The 15154-nt window shown below is 41.2% G+C and overlaps 1 protein-coding gene across 1 annotated transcript; it reads left to right on the plus strand.

The window, feature by feature from the left end:
• Positions 1–6: 6 nt before the first annotated feature.
• On the plus strand, positions 7–14110 carry EFCAB14 (EF-hand calcium binding domain 14). Its single transcript, XM_057390528.1, has 11 exons — positions 7–255; positions 1139–1287; positions 3739–3884; positions 5499–5597; positions 6785–6895; positions 7725–7805; positions 8666–8854; positions 9516–9596; positions 10427–10538; positions 11306–11431; positions 12271–14110. The coding sequence occupies exons 1-11, from the start codon at positions 80–82 to the stop codon at positions 12444–12446; spliced, it is 1446 nt and encodes a 481-aa protein (XP_057246511.1). The 5' UTR covers positions 7–79; the 3' UTR covers positions 12447–14110.
• The last annotated feature ends 1044 nt before the right edge of the window (positions 14111–15154 follow it).

Genomic DNA, 15154 nt, shown 5'->3' on the forward strand with positions numbered 1-15154 from the left:
GGCGGCGGCGGCGGCCGAGGAGAAGGAGGAGGAGGCAGGCGGGAGCCAGCCGCCGGCCGCGCCGCCGCCCCACAAGAGGATGAAGAAGCGGAAGGAGCTGAACGCCCTCATCGGCCTGGCCGCCGACGGCCGCAGGAAGAAGCCGGCTAAGAAGGGCTCGGGCCACCGGCTGCTGCGCACCGAGCCGCCCGCCTCCGACTCCGAGTCGAGCTCTGAAGAGGACGAGTTCGCAGGGGCGCGGGGCCGCTGCGGAAAGTGAGTCCCGGGCTCGTTGTGYGGGGTAATGGGGGCTGTGTGAAGCTGGGGACTGCCGGGGCATACCCGGAGCTGCGCTGAGTGTGTCCGACCCGCATGTCGCCTGTTTGGGGATAGARGTATCACTGAGTCACAGAATGGTTTGGGTTGTGGAGGAGACCTTAAAGATCATCTAATTCCAACCCTAGCCATGACCAGGGACAGCTCCCGCTGGACCACCCTGTGGCTTTTTTCTTGGTTTTATCCGGTTTTTGCTCACCGCAGCACGGTCCCTTGTGCTGTAWGGACTAAACTCGGGGGCAGCTTTTGGGGATGCTGAGCGCAGTTTCCCGTGTGTGTGTGTGTGCGCTCAGCGCGGCACAGTCCTGCGAGCTGGCGCAGTGCTGCCTTTCTCGGGGACGTGCCGTGATTTTGCCAGTAAATAAGCTTTTCAGTTAAGTAACAGCATTAATAATGGGCCTCTGTGCATACCTGAAAGCAGGCATGTCCCAGGGAAACTTGGGCTTTCACAATTTAGAACGCTCTAGAAGTRCTTGTCGCAACATTATGGTAATACCCTGTCTCGGAGCGTGTTTTATAAGCTATCAAGCAGATGTGCCTGACATAAGTTTATGTGAGCAGAGCAGGATATTTTAGTCAGGGAAACCTGACAGCTGCTTTTAAATGTGCTAGATGTGCCTCCTCAAGGCAAACTGAATAGGGAGTAACAGCCCTGACCTGACTTTATAGCCTTACTTATTCCTGAAAATGCTCTTTGTTAGCYCTTGTCAGCCAAAATATGTGCTGTTACAATGCTGTCCCTTGCTTTGCTAGAACAGCATTTAAAATACAACTTTTCTGGGCACTGCTGTAAATTCACAGTCTGTTACTTTGTTTTCTGCAGGGGAGACTACCTGCGATGCTGCAGGTTCTGTTACCCTTTATGTGCATTTGTCATTCTTGCTGCTTGTGTGGTCGCGTGTGTTGGCTTAGTCTGGATGCAGGTGGCTCTCAAGGAGGATTTGGATGCAATAAAGGAGAAGTTTCGAACTAGTAAGTATAAATATAACTACTATTTCACATTTTCTTTGGGGACTGTGAAGAGCTTTAGTTGCTTGCCTGCTCAAAGTCTGAAGGTACTGAGTAGACAAATTAACTCTGAATTGACGAGTGCTCTGGGCCAAGAACAGAGAGACTTGGCAAATCTAAGGTGCACATAATATATATAAATTTTTGCCTGCTTTGTATCTTCTGAAGAGCAGGGACACTGGTCTGGGTGGGAAGGTGTTGTTTTGCTTGTGGTAAAAGAGGCATTGAGGAAGTGTGTGTAGAAATTCGCTGCTGTTTAGGTCTCCGTGTTCAGACGTGTGAGGTGGGGAGTTGCCTGCCAAGGTGGAACAGGCTGGTTGGGTGTGAGAGAGAGAACTGCTGATAAATGTGCTTTTGGTACTGAAATCCAAAAGTTAGCTGTTGCTGTTGTCCACCAGTTACRCAGGATACCTTTGGTTCTAGATGCTGCTTTGTGGCTGTGAGTGTTCYCAATAGCTCTGCAGTGTTTCTGTGTTCTGGGTTAGCAACTCTTTCAGGACTGCTCCCCATTAACGGTGTRCTGGTTGTAAATGTTTTGCACCAGGATAGCATTTGTTGGCTTTGGTATAGTCAAGTTTCATCATTCCTGTTAACACAGACCTCTTTGTTAAAGCAGCTGTTCTCCCTGAGCGTGTTCTCTCTGTCTGGCAATTACAGATGGGCTTGTTTTCTTCTTAATAGCTCTGATAGAAAAGCTGTGCATTTAATGCTTTGTCTGGTGATRAACGTGTCAGATTTCCTTGCCACCATAATAGCATGCCTAGGAGTTGGATGGGAGCGTCATAATGAGGCACAGCATTTAAATACAACAATAAAAAAAAGCAGGCAGCAAGAACAACCTGGTTCCGAAAGGTAACATTTTGCTTTGGTGAAATGTGTGGGTGAGCAGAGAAACAAAGACAGGTGATCCATCTGTCCTACAGCGAGTTTGGAAAAGCAACCTGTCTCTGACTCTTCATCCAGACTTTTTTCCTCATAAGAGCAGATGCTTGTGGCAGTATTTACGATGTTCTGCCATCTTTTGCACAAAGTGAGTATGGTCTGAGTACTTRAGRCATCTTTGCATCAAGTATGCTTGGRATAGGMGGAAGCATTGTAATATTCTCCCTTCAGTTGTCAGCAATGATGCTGACATGGAGGAGCACACATGGCATTTAACTTTACTAGTGCTGCAAAAAACTCTTCAACCTAGTCTCACCGTACACAGTGAAGGTGGCAAAACAGAAAAYAMTTTGKCTRCAAGAGCCTATGAMMACATAAGATTCASTGTGAACTGCYTGTGTCAAATSCACAATTAGCTCTCARTYTGTTTTGGCTAAAATACARTYTWMWAGRTCTTACCCAAAAGTGTTGTTTGGAYCTTGGGTGATCCAGTGCASATTAYTTTGCACCTAGAAAGTACTTTTAGARCTTGCTTCAAGAGGCGTGAGGTGGRTTTTTGAAGATGTGCAGCTTTCYAGTTTYRTGTATTYGCGCTTCCAYTCCACAGGCTTCTCCTTTTGRCTGSATGGGTCATACATGGRAATTTGTTCTGGGGTGTGCCAGCTGCACATCACACAGGTCCCACTGCTCTTGGCAGTGTGATGTGAAGGATGGCTGTTTGCTGTAGAGCATTCCAGTGCTGCCTTACAAGGTGGGGGTGCAGATTTTGGAGAACTCTGTCATCTTCATTTCAAAACCTTTGCTTATTTGTTTCTCAGACCCTGGGATGTAGGATTGCCTCACAGCACAGCTAAACAGCTTAGTCACTGCAGATCTGGAAGAGCTGCATTTCTGAGGCTCRCTGGAATTGCTTTCAGCTGTATGTTTCCCCCATAGTATTAATTGAAGTAATAACTGGCTTTATTTCCAAGGTTCTTGTTTACTGATTTGTTTACCAACAGGCGTTAGTGCATAAACATATACATTATTTTTTTCAGTTGTCTTTCTGTCACACAGAGCAACTAATTGCATTAATCTCCTTGGAATTCACTTCATTGTCAGCAGCCCCTTTGGAGGCTTGAAAAGGGCAGTGAGGTTCATTTCACCTTCCTCCTTTGCCCTGGGACTGTTGGCAATTCTTATTCACAGGCCCATTACTATTTCATGTTCCCCTGTGGAGGTAATGCAAAATAACTGCACTAAATAAAGACCTGCTGAGGTTTGCCAGAATGACAGGACTATGCAAAGTGTTAAATTTAGTACAGTCTCTCTGGGTTCTTTCAGCAGATAKTGGTACTCCTAAAACAAAAAAGAGCTGTCATTCTGAGCAAACACTGAATCCAGAACTGGCAATAAACCTGTATGTAGAAACTGTTACTGCCTTTCAGTGTGTAGATGTTGCTGTTTATAATTTGTTTTTTGCCTTTCAGTGTTGTTTAAATAGATTTTGGTTTTGGTTTTTAAACACATTTAATTTTTTTTTCATTCTTTTAGTGGAATCTAATCAAAAGACATCATTCCAAGAAATTCCTAAACTGAATGAAGATTTGGTGCAGAACCAAAAGCAGCTAGAACAAATTGAGACTGGAGAACTGGGGCTGAGTAAAATTTGGATAAATATCACAGATATCAATAAACAGGTGAGAGATCAGTCCTAGGTTTTGGAAAATAATAAAATATTCCATTCAGATTTTTTAAAATGGAAATAAATTTTATCTAAGGACTTCTCTGACCATGTGCTTAACTTCTGGTTTTAACATTAAAATAGAGTGTAGACCTCATTATAAACAAGCAAAAAACAGCTTGAGCATCCAGCTGGGCTGGAGACTGATCACAAGAGGAGAAATTGCATAACTRGTGGAAGGAGTTCAGGCAGAATTTAAAAGAACCTGAGAACTGTGCAGTTCTTAATTTTCCTGCCAAATAGTTGTGATGATTATGAKGAGAGATTTGACATTTCAAATTTCTGCAAGCATTTTGTAAGCATGGAAAAGAATAACCTGACTCAGTGCAAGCTCCTGTTGCTGCAAATGAGGGCTTGGTGTCCTGTGAATGTAAAACGTGTGCCCCAGCTGGTGTAAATCTTGGCTCTGCTGATGGGGCTAGAACTAAGCCACTTAGCAGAGRCCTCTTTGCTCAGCTGCTCTGTTAACTCACCCTTCAAATGAAGCATCCAGGAAGGCTCTTGCTGAAATTTCTGCCCTGGAGAGTAAAAGTTCAGAACTGCTCACAGTGAATGGTATTGAGAGGTGTTTGTGGGGAGCTCTCCTTGACACAGGTGCTCTGGTTTAATTTGTAAGAGTGCTGAGGTGCTTGCTCACATTGATTTTTCTTGAGTCCCATGTGATAGTTAAGTGCTTACTGGAGCACATCTGAAAATTTGATTTGYTTTCTTTAGCATCTGACTGACTGTTTTAGCCACTGTTATTTAGGCTCTTYGTGAGACTTTTAAAATGCTCTTATCTGCACCTGGATGTTAAAGATACTCGCACGTGGTTCTTGCAGGCCCTCAAGTTACCTCAGGGTCTGGTTACAGAGTGAGCCAGATCTTCTGGGGATCAAAAGCTTCTTACTGTTTTTTTTATCCATGAATTGTTGGGATGCACTGCTGGGAATAATCCCAGCCAGTGTTCACAGCTGTGGAWCTAGAGAGTCTGCATGCCAGCTGATGAACATTGACCTAATGTAAAATCAGGCTCTTGCCCATTTCCTCAAGTTGTGAAACAACTTTGTTTTTTAACCGTAAGAAAGTGGATTTTAATCACTGTTCTACTAGTGTAGCAGAGGGTTTGWGTGATAGGTGTAGCTTTTTTGCCCATTACTCAGCTATGTGAGAAGTTGAATGGCTTTGCTGGGTTTTGCCAGGCAGGTTTCATTGCTAAATACAAAAGTGGGCGATGGTTTCCTCCTTGTAAGAACATCTTGCACAATTTTTTAAATCTTTCTTGGGCAACAGCCTCTCTCTAAGAGGATGAATTTAAAACTTGCAGAGGGTACCTTATTGAAAAGAAGAATCTTCTGTAGCTTTCATTCAGTTCAAAAAATCAGTTAAATAAAAACTTACTGTTGTGTAAGAATAATTTTAATGTAGCCTAGGCAGGACTTCTGACTTAGAGACAGGAGTGTTTTATRTGTGTACATGTGTAATTTTGTATTGTCTTACATTTTAATGTTACRCATTAAACCATCAGTATTGGGGAAGGTCAGAATCAGGATTATGTTGCCTAATTCTAARTATTCCTTATTGGTTTTAGATATCGCTATTGACCTCAACAGTAAATCATCTCAAAAACAACATAAAGTCAGCTGCTGACCTGATTTCTCTTCCTCTCACAGTAGAGAAACTTCAGAAGGCAAGTRCTGTTAATGTGGCTATCACTAAATGTGTTCTGTGTGCTAAGCTGCAGCTGGGCTCTTGGGGACAGTAGTGACAAAAGGAGCTACCTGAATTGCAAGGAATATTTGCTTCTCTTGTCTTTAAAATTGGACTTTATATATCATGTGGTCCTATGATAATGTGTGGCAGGTAAAAAAAATTAAAGATATTTAAAGATAAACAATTTAATTGTTTATATCCCTTTTGGAGATGTATTTGTTTGTATTATGCTGTCCCATCTGTACCTTGGAGCTCATGTCTGGTTACTTTCCTTCAAGTTGCTAATCTTAATATCTTGTGAGACCCTTGAAAAAGGTCTGTCTGCACTTTTATAACTGCATGCAAATAGGTGGTTTGTTTAGCTTTTTTAATAGGAAAATGAAATGTATTGCTTTCTGTTAATACAATGTCTGTGTGCCTTAGCTGAGCATTCTTTGCCAAAGAGCTGTCTTGTTTATTTTGGTAAAAGGAATGGCTTGTTGAAACTTGCCTGGCTCTGCCATGACAGTTCTGTTCATTTAGCAATAAACATTTATGTTGAGCTAACACCTAATGCGATTCCAGTCTTTGTGGCATTATGGGTTTCCACATCTCATTTCCTATCCCTACAAAATTAATGTATAATCAACAGGCTAGTGATATGCAAAGCAATGAGTGTGGTTTGGCTGATGGGGCTGCCAGGATTTCTTTTTTCTGGCAGGAGTACAAAGCTGTTTCCTAAGCTCCTTATTTGCTGCTACAAGCAGGCTGGATTTTCACTGTGTCCTGTCAGAAGCAAGTCTTAAGGCACGTTGTTGTCAAGGGTAGTGTGGCCAGCAGGATCAGGGCAGTGATTGTCCCCCTGTRCTCTGCACTGGTGAGGCCACACATCGAATCCTGTGTCCAGTTCTGAAGGATTACTGAGGGAGTTCCTCTTGGGCAGTGGCTTTTTTTCTTAGTGGTGAAGGATGCTAAAGGTGTCCTGAGGTCCTCCAGGGCAGAGGTTGCTTTTGGTATAATTTGCAGTTTTGACTGCAAAGAAAGTTCCAAATTCTTCAACTCACGTGCTTATTTTTGTGGCAGTTTGCCTGCAGTTTCACTGACAAAACATTTGTGTTTAGCTGATTGTTATTTTGGGACAGTGCAGTTTGAGGAAGACTGASATTTGTGTCATTTTTATTTCAGACTGTAGCCAACATAGGTAGCACCCTTACCAGTGTGGCTCATGATGTTGAAAATATACAGACAGCTATTGAGGAATACAAGAAATCCATAGAAATACTCCAGAATGATGTGGTAAGAAAAATGCACTGATTTAATACTGTACTTTAATGGTTACCTGCCATATACAAAGCAAGTTAAAGAAATGTGTGGGGTTCTGCCTTTCTGCCTTTGAAATACTWCTGAGGTTTCAGTAGGTTGGTACATTAATTAGTTAATCTTCTAATCCCTGTGTGACATCTCCTGTCTGGTACCAAGTACGTATTTCTCTGGAGCCAGAATTGTTGCTCCCTACTAGACTTCTTATTCTGCATATTTTTGCTTCCTATTCCCCAGRTGTGGGGCCTTGGGAAGAGCTTTGGTGTTGCAGGGCACTGCTTATGGTAACTGCACGGTTTTAGGTTTGGGGATGTCAGAAAATTAAGGCAGTTTGTTGGTTGAATTAAAAATCCATATTAGGGTGAAATTGCTGACTGYCTTTACTAGAAGCTACTCACTGTATTTATCCTGGCCTCTCACTTGGGGTTAACAAGCTGAGACAATAATTACAGTTTTTCAGCTAAACTGCAATGCAAGAATTCTTGCAGATAAAATCTAAATTAGACATGTAATAAATCTTGATTAARTCAGTGAAAACATTGCAGATATAGCAGTGTGTATGGTAGCAGTGAAATGTGTACCATMATACTTCATTAAATGGAGAGGAGTTAATTAGGAGGGTTTAATGAAAATAAACTTKGACATTGTGTTTGAAAGAGAAAATTATTAGCCTAGTTAAAATACTGCATGCACAGCACATGTGAATGACTGTAATTGTAGCAAAACATCCTTAGCCATAGTCTGCCAGTTATTTAATATTTATTTACAGTGGTTTCATAACACAATTTTCTACTTCTTTCCTTAGAAGGAATTAAAACAGCTTCCTTCACTTCCCTCCACTGTTGTGCCAAGGACTGAGGGAAATCAGACAGAATACTGCAAAAAGGTATTTTTCTCCCTTGTGTAAGGAATTTTGGTATGAGTGTCATGGTTATCTAACTTACATGTAGGTTTTGCAGTACTGTAGTGTGCACAAAAGTATGGCTTTTATCAAGAAAATACAGGTAAGAATCCTTCAAAGCAAAGCATAAAATAACTTTGCTGTGGTTTGTTCCTGTGTACGTGAAAACAGGAAAGTTCCCTGGTCTGAGAGTGGGGTTTTTTTTGTGTTCCGAATGGGTGAGGAGCAAAAAGAGTGAAACCAGTATCTGACAAATTATGGGTATACTTTRCTAAAGTAAATGAAAGTGAGTTAAAGACTTTTAATGGAGTGGATTTTATAGCAGGKACTTGCTTATCTGAGCAAACTTGGGAGTGGCATGTACTGAGTCACCCTCTATGTAATGAGGTGTGGAAAGCAGTAATTCAGCAAAAACCACAAAAAAAATTGTACTTGTTCATCTGAATGTGTTGGAACAGAATGACTGCACTTACTTGCATTTAATACAGTAAATAYCTTTCTCAAAAATTGAATCTTGTTATAAATATGCCTAGCTTTCTTGAGAAGAATCATTGTCGTGCTTACAAAGTTTGACCTGGAAAATGAAATGAATAGGCCTTCTGTGTTCACTAGCACAGCTGAAGTGATCATATTAGCAACAAAGAGGTTAGCCCTGAGGAAGAATCTCAGTTTCAAGCTTTGAAAGTTGGAATAAGTTTCTGGAAGTTTCCAGTTGGATGTTTTCAGTGGTGTCAGTGGACAGCCATTCTGAAGTCTGCCCAGTTAAACTGGGTCAGTCATGTTGTTAATAGCMGGAGTTGCTGCAGAAGTTGAGTAAACTGACACGTGCTCTGTTTATATTTCAGGAAAGCCAGGCACTGCATGCAGCTTTGGAACAGCTAAATAATACTGTAGTGGTGTACCAAAAGTTGAATGACATCAAGCTTCTAAATGTGGATTCAGCCATTGGCAACCTCAGCCGGAAAGTTACRCTGTTGGAAAACTCCCCCCTTGTGAAAAATCTGGACAAAAGAGAGAACTCGTCTACCATTGTGGTAAGTGTTTGATGGCTCGGGGTGTCTGCTCAGGCTGCTATTTCCCTGACATTGCAGATACAGCTTTTCAGACCTAACTACAGAAAATGTCAGAGTGAAACTTGAGATGCTTAGGAGATCATCATAAAAAGCTGGAATTTGGTTTTGAACAGATAAGCAGCATTAAGATTGTCTCAGGATTAGTATCTCATTTCTTTCCTGCAGTATCTGCAGGAAAATGTCCAAAACACTGTGACATTTAAGAGTTGGGTGGTTGCTTTTTGAGGCAGGAATCACAAATTGAGCTATGTTTCAGGAGTTACTCTGGCATAGATCTGTTAAGACCCACTGAGGAACTAAGTGGGACTCTGCATACGTTCAACAGTGCTTTAATTCTAAAAAAACCCAAGAATAAGAAAAACTAGTAAATAAGTTCATAGATCCTTTTAGTGCTTTCTGTTTGCCATCGTGGGGCAAGAACATGTTCTGTATGTTTAGCAATAAAGGAACATACTGACATTGCTGTGGTGAATTATATAACCCATTTTATGACTTCGTGTTTTTTCTGCAGTGTATCTGCCCTGGTTTATCTCTGCTTCATGTCTGCCAAATTTGAAGGAAAGAAACTCCGTTGTAGAAAATAAAAAGCACATTAATAAATTCTGCTCTGTTTTTTCTGTAGGGGAATGATGCAACTACCTCTCTAAAAGCAGAAAATGAAGATCAACTAGATAGTGAAACTCAGTCAAATAAAGAACTGAAGGTAAAGTAAGGAAAAACAAATTACACTGGATTAGTAGAGCATGTAATTATCTTTCTAAATATGTTTTAAATGGTCCTTAATTGAGCCAAAGGTCTGTGAAAAGGCACTAATGAAGTCAAGGACTTGCTGAAAGCCTCTCTCAGTAATGGTCTGTCACTGGTTGGGAATGAGTTTAACTGAATGGCCAAATTGTGGGCTGGGGAGAGGAGGGGATGCTGCTGAGTTTAGTTTCCTGGAGAGAACGTGAGTGAATGAAAGGCTGCACTATCAGTTCTGGGCTTGTATTGATGTGAACTCAGCCTGTCATCTGGAATGTACAAATGAAAAGAGTAAGAAAGCTGCAGAGTGAAAAATGTGGGGATTTTACTTTCAGAGGTGTAGTGACTCCTGYACCAAGGTAGTCACTACTGCAGACAAACCTTTCAAACAAATTAAGCTATTCAGTTAATGTGTAAGTGTTCTCTCCAAGTGTGCTGAACTGTTTTATGATACGGTTTTTCAGTGTCTTGCTCTTTCCTATAGAAAATATAAAAGGTATTATATCAGATTATTTTTATATGTGTGTATGCAAAATAATTGCCTGTTTTTCAGGTTGAGGTGCTGATTCTGTTGTTTTCCTACGGACCATATGAATTTATTCATTACATCTTCCCTACAGATTTTTATTTATTTATTTATTGTTTTAAAATYTTGTTTATAGTTTTGAAGTTGATTAGCCTGGATACCTCTAAGTCAGTCAAAAGTGCTTGCAYATTTTAAATAACTACTTTTTCTGATTTTTTGCATCTACTGAAAGGGTGCATTTAATTTTTTTTTCTGTACATATGCAGGAAACAGAAACTAGAGATTCTCAGGTATCAAAATTAAAAGAAACTCTTCAGATGATCAGTGCTCTCACAGGCAAGCCAGAAAACGACAGACCCATTGAGGCATCAAAGAATGGTAAGAATGTTTTCTCATAGTAATCCACAAACMTGGATGTTCCCTGTGTAATTCAAAAAATAATTATGGTGGAAGATATAGACMGTTCCTTAAGATTTTGATGAAGGTTTTTTTTTAGTTAAAGTGGTAGGAAACGGATGTTTCTAAAACAGAAAACTGAATTACTCCAGAAATTTCAGGGTATCAATGTGTGTGGCAGGATTCACATGGATCAGTAGCTGGTGCTTGAAGGCAGGCAGTGATTAACCTGTAGAACTTTATATCCAGTAACATCTGGTTTTGCTTTTTCACAATGTAACATACGGGCTCTCATAACAGACTCTGCAGGCTTCAGTTCTGCACTCCTGCTGAACATCAGATTTTTAAATATTTCTTTACAATAGAACTGTGCTACTTGTTCATTCCAAGCAAGAGCTTGGAAGTTTGGACTCTGCTGTTGGGGAATATTGATATTGATAAGGTGAAAATAATCCAGGTAGACAGATGTGATTTGCTTAATAAAGCTTTACTCCCAAGTCATTCTTTATATGGGAGTTTACAAATACATATCTCCTAGTACAGAAAAAAAAAAAAAAGCTGTGTGACTGTCCAAGAGTTGTTCTTTCACTTGCTGGTAAAAGGGGATAACACTGCTATGTTCTGATATATTGTATCATTCTTATCCCATATAGCTACTGTGGTTAAAAAAAAATACTGGATTTTTGTTTGGTTTTGCTAGCTGTAATTCTGTGGAATTAATAAGACTAATAGAAATTGTTTTGTAACAGTTGAAAGTAGTCAGAGTACTACAGCAAAGCCCACAGCAAAGCTGGCTTCAAGGTCAGCTGGTGACAACACGGAGAGGAACGGGGAGCTGAGCCATCTGTCCTTACCAGGAATTTCCAGCATTGAAGGTATGTCCTCTCTAGGCTGACCTTTTCTTCTGAGTRTTTAGTGTAAAGTATATTCATGTGTATAAGTATAAACATTCTGGGAGAAGTGAGGTCCATTTTAAAAGCTTGATGGGCTTTTAAAAGAAGCAATTTAAAAGAGAACTGAAAGGAACGACTGGCATAGAAAAGAAAAAAAATCTGAGATTTAAGCAGGAGGTGTGTATTATTAGTGAATTAAAATAGTTTTGAGTACCAAAGTGTTGTATCAAGTGCCCCAGAGATGGGGAGAGAAGTCAAGGGCAGAATTAACATGCTGAAGGAAAAAGAAGTGGCTATGAGTGTATATGTTCTGGGGCTTTTTTTCTTTTTTTTTTTATTTTTCTTTTTGTTCTGTTTTGTTTTTGTTTTTCAATAAGAACACTGCCTGGTCAGATGAATGGTTTCTGGATCTTGCTGTTCAGTCTCTTCAGCTCCTGAAAGGGCAACTCTTTGCACCAGGAAGTGAATAGACACTTTTCCCTTTATATCATCTGTCCTGTTGGTATAGCAACAGTCATTCACAGCTTGCTTTTGTGGGGGATAACCGCATCTGTATGCGGTTAGTGGTTGTAAAATGGGCTGTTAGTTGTGGCCAGAAATAGGGATTACTTTTCTCAGTTTTACTGTAATTTAATCCAGAAATGTTCATGCTTTTTTTCTCCTAAACTRTTACCAGTAGCTTGTGACAACACTGGAGGCAAATTCCATATTCAGGGATGCTGTATTTAATTACTGGATAGTTAAGACACAGTGCTGTAAAACGGGGGAAAGCAGCTTATAGGATATGCCTGTGTACTTAAAGGAGCTTGTTCTCTTTGCAGATCTTCAGAAACTGTTCCAAAAAGCACCTGAGGATGCTGATGGAAAACTCTCATACGAAGATCTTCAAAAGCTGCTTGGCTCCACAGCCCAAGAAGCACAGAGCTTTAAGGAGTTTGACACAGATAGAGATGGGAAATACACACTAAAGGAACTGAGATTAGCATTAGGTGTATAGGATATATATTTAGAATGTGATATTGGTGGATGTTACTGTAGCTGAAGTCAGCTACAAGGACATGAAAAACTATGGCTGCACTTTCCCAGTGTTTTACTGATCTTTGGAACTAAATTACTGTAGACATTGGCACCTCTTTTCTTCAGTTGCATTTATTGAGAACAAATCTATAAATTTATATGTCAATAAGACATAATATTGGGACTTAGTTAAAATCCAGAAAATTCCCGAACTTGGAAACATTTTCCTCTCAATATTTCCTTTTCAAGGGAGTTATTGGTTATAATTTAAAATGTGTACATACTAAAAATAAAACTATGGTTTTATATTTCACTGAAATTTGCCTTAAATTAGAGAGCTGCACTTTATGTAGAGCAGGAGGAAATCTGTCTTGTAGAGATGGGCTGCTTCTGCTTGTAAATATTGGAGATAGAGTAAATTATGCATATTTAAGGAGAGGTTTTGTGTCAGGGGCTGTGTTGGTAGTAAGCTGTTGATAATGAGAGACTGAGCCTAGAATGTGGGGGTTAAGAGCTTCAGCTAAWTTTCTGGTTTTGACTAGGTATATCCATGAATAAATTTGGCCTCAGTCAGAGGAAGGCAGGAGGGGTAAGTCATGCCCATCTATAGCAGGAAGTATTTTTAAAGGGAAGAGTTGAAAATGTTTTTATATCATGAGCCTACAGGAGCAATTAACTTGCCAAGTGCTTGGGTTTTCACTTCAGCGTTCTCTAGGCTTTGCTGTGTTGCATTCAGATTATATTTTGTGAGATAAGCTGTCTATTTATTTTTTTTAAATGAACATATTGAATAGCTTTAATAGATGCTTAAGAGGTAAAAGCCTACAATGCAGCCTGCTGAGCAGCACCTGAGCAGTTCATGCCTCAGCAGTGCTCTGATACACTCCAGGAGTGTGAGTGGGTGGGAAGGCCCAGAGTAGACTTGTGAGCTCTTTCCTGACTATTGTGAACATGATCCCTTCTTGGTACCTTTAGTTCTTGTCTTGCCAACAGAAGGATGTAAAAAGCTGTGTAGGCATGTGCAGTGGCATCATCATTCTGTACTGATAGTTTGTAGGTGAAGTTTCCTTACTACAGAGGAACTTAAGTAGTATACAGTAGTGGATCTAAACGCAGAGTGTATTTTTACCTTCCTGGTGCAGAAGAATGACATTTGCAGAGGGGATTCTCGCAGGCTAGATCAGGCCAAGTTGGGTGATTTTGCTCACAAATATCACTGATCTTGTTAAGAGCTTTTTGCATGATTAGTGAGTTGCCCACTTCGCTGAAACATCAGTTTATGTGGAAGTCAGTTCATAATTGTTGACTTTTATATAACTTTAGATTGGATGTTTTATCAATAATTGTATTTTGGAAGTATGAATCAGCAAAAGAATGTAAAAAATGGAGCCCTCTTTACCCATTCCCTAGGCTTCTTTCACTGTTGCTCTTCTATCTTKTTTGGGTAATGCAGATGTCACCTGGTACCAAAATGCTTTTGATGTGACGTTTGAAAACGCACTATTTAAAAACAAAACAAAATCAACCAACCTTGGCTTTAGAGAAGACAAGAAGCCAACACTTGCTTCTTGCCACTTCCCATACCCTTTTATACACTACTGTGTAATTCCTTAACCAAATAAAAAAAAAAGCAATAAAATGTAACCATTCTGATATTTTATTTGTACATACTGTATCATAGCCATATGCCAGAGTTTGCAAAATATTTTTGGAAGTTTATTTGTATGAAATTTAACTTTACCTTAAAATTGAAAAGATTATGGTATCGCCTTGTGAATCTTTCAGTGTTTTGTTTTGTTGCAGTCTGCTTTACTTATAGAAGGCTCTTCAGCAGCAGTAGTGAAAATGCCAGCTAGACCTGATGTGTGCTRTTCCACTGCCCGTGTCCTCTGCCTCTGCCCAGGGAGCTGAGCTGGTCAGTGCRAGGACACAGTGCCCATGGGTGCTTCTTAACTTGCATGTTGAGCRCAGGGTTGATGGCTAATTGCTGTGGATGGGCTTGTGCTGTCAATTAAACAAAATCTGATCATCTCTTGAGTACAATGGTCTCTTCTGTGCTGTGCCGGCTGGGCACACTGGTCCCATCCCTGCGAGGTTTCTGCTACGCCACCGCTCTCCATCCCGCATGCTTCCCAAAGCCCTGACGGCAGGTGTTGGCAGGGTTTGTCTGCCGTGTTTATTCACGGTGCAGATGAAAAGCCGCGGGTTGCAGTAAATACTCTCATCCAGATCAGCTCCCTGCCCTGATCCGTGCCTGCTGCTGGTGGGCTGCCAGAGGGGCGGATGGGTGCTCTGGGCAACGAGTCCTTGGGAAAAAAGCACTGTCTGAAATCAAAAGCAATGGAGCGGTGAGAGCGAGCTGAAACAGGATCAGAGCTATGCCCTGCCTAGACTTGCTATYGTGCCGTGATTCCTGGATTTGTTTTCGGGCTGTTCTGTGGGTTTTAGGTGACCCCCGTGTAGGGGCCACTGTGTGCGTACCTTCCCCTGCGGTCACCGACCTGCGCGGGGAGCGGGGCCATGCCCACCGCGCTTGTTCGCTCCGCGCGCTCCATCACGTAACGCGCCTTTTAATTTGTCTCAATAAAATCTCCTTTCCAGCGTGCGCCTCCGGCCGGTTCCTGCCGGGGAGGCGGAGCGGGGCGGGCCGGGGCGGGCTGAGGGGAGCGGGCTGAGGGGAGCGGGCGG

This window comes from Malurus melanocephalus, unplaced genomic scaffold (genome assembly GCF_030028575.1).
Source record: "Malurus melanocephalus ecotype Western Australia unplaced genomic scaffold, MMel_1.1 scaffold_28, whole genome shotgun sequence".
Classification (NCBI taxonomy): domain Eukaryota; kingdom Metazoa; phylum Chordata; class Aves; order Passeriformes; family Maluridae; genus Malurus; species Malurus melanocephalus.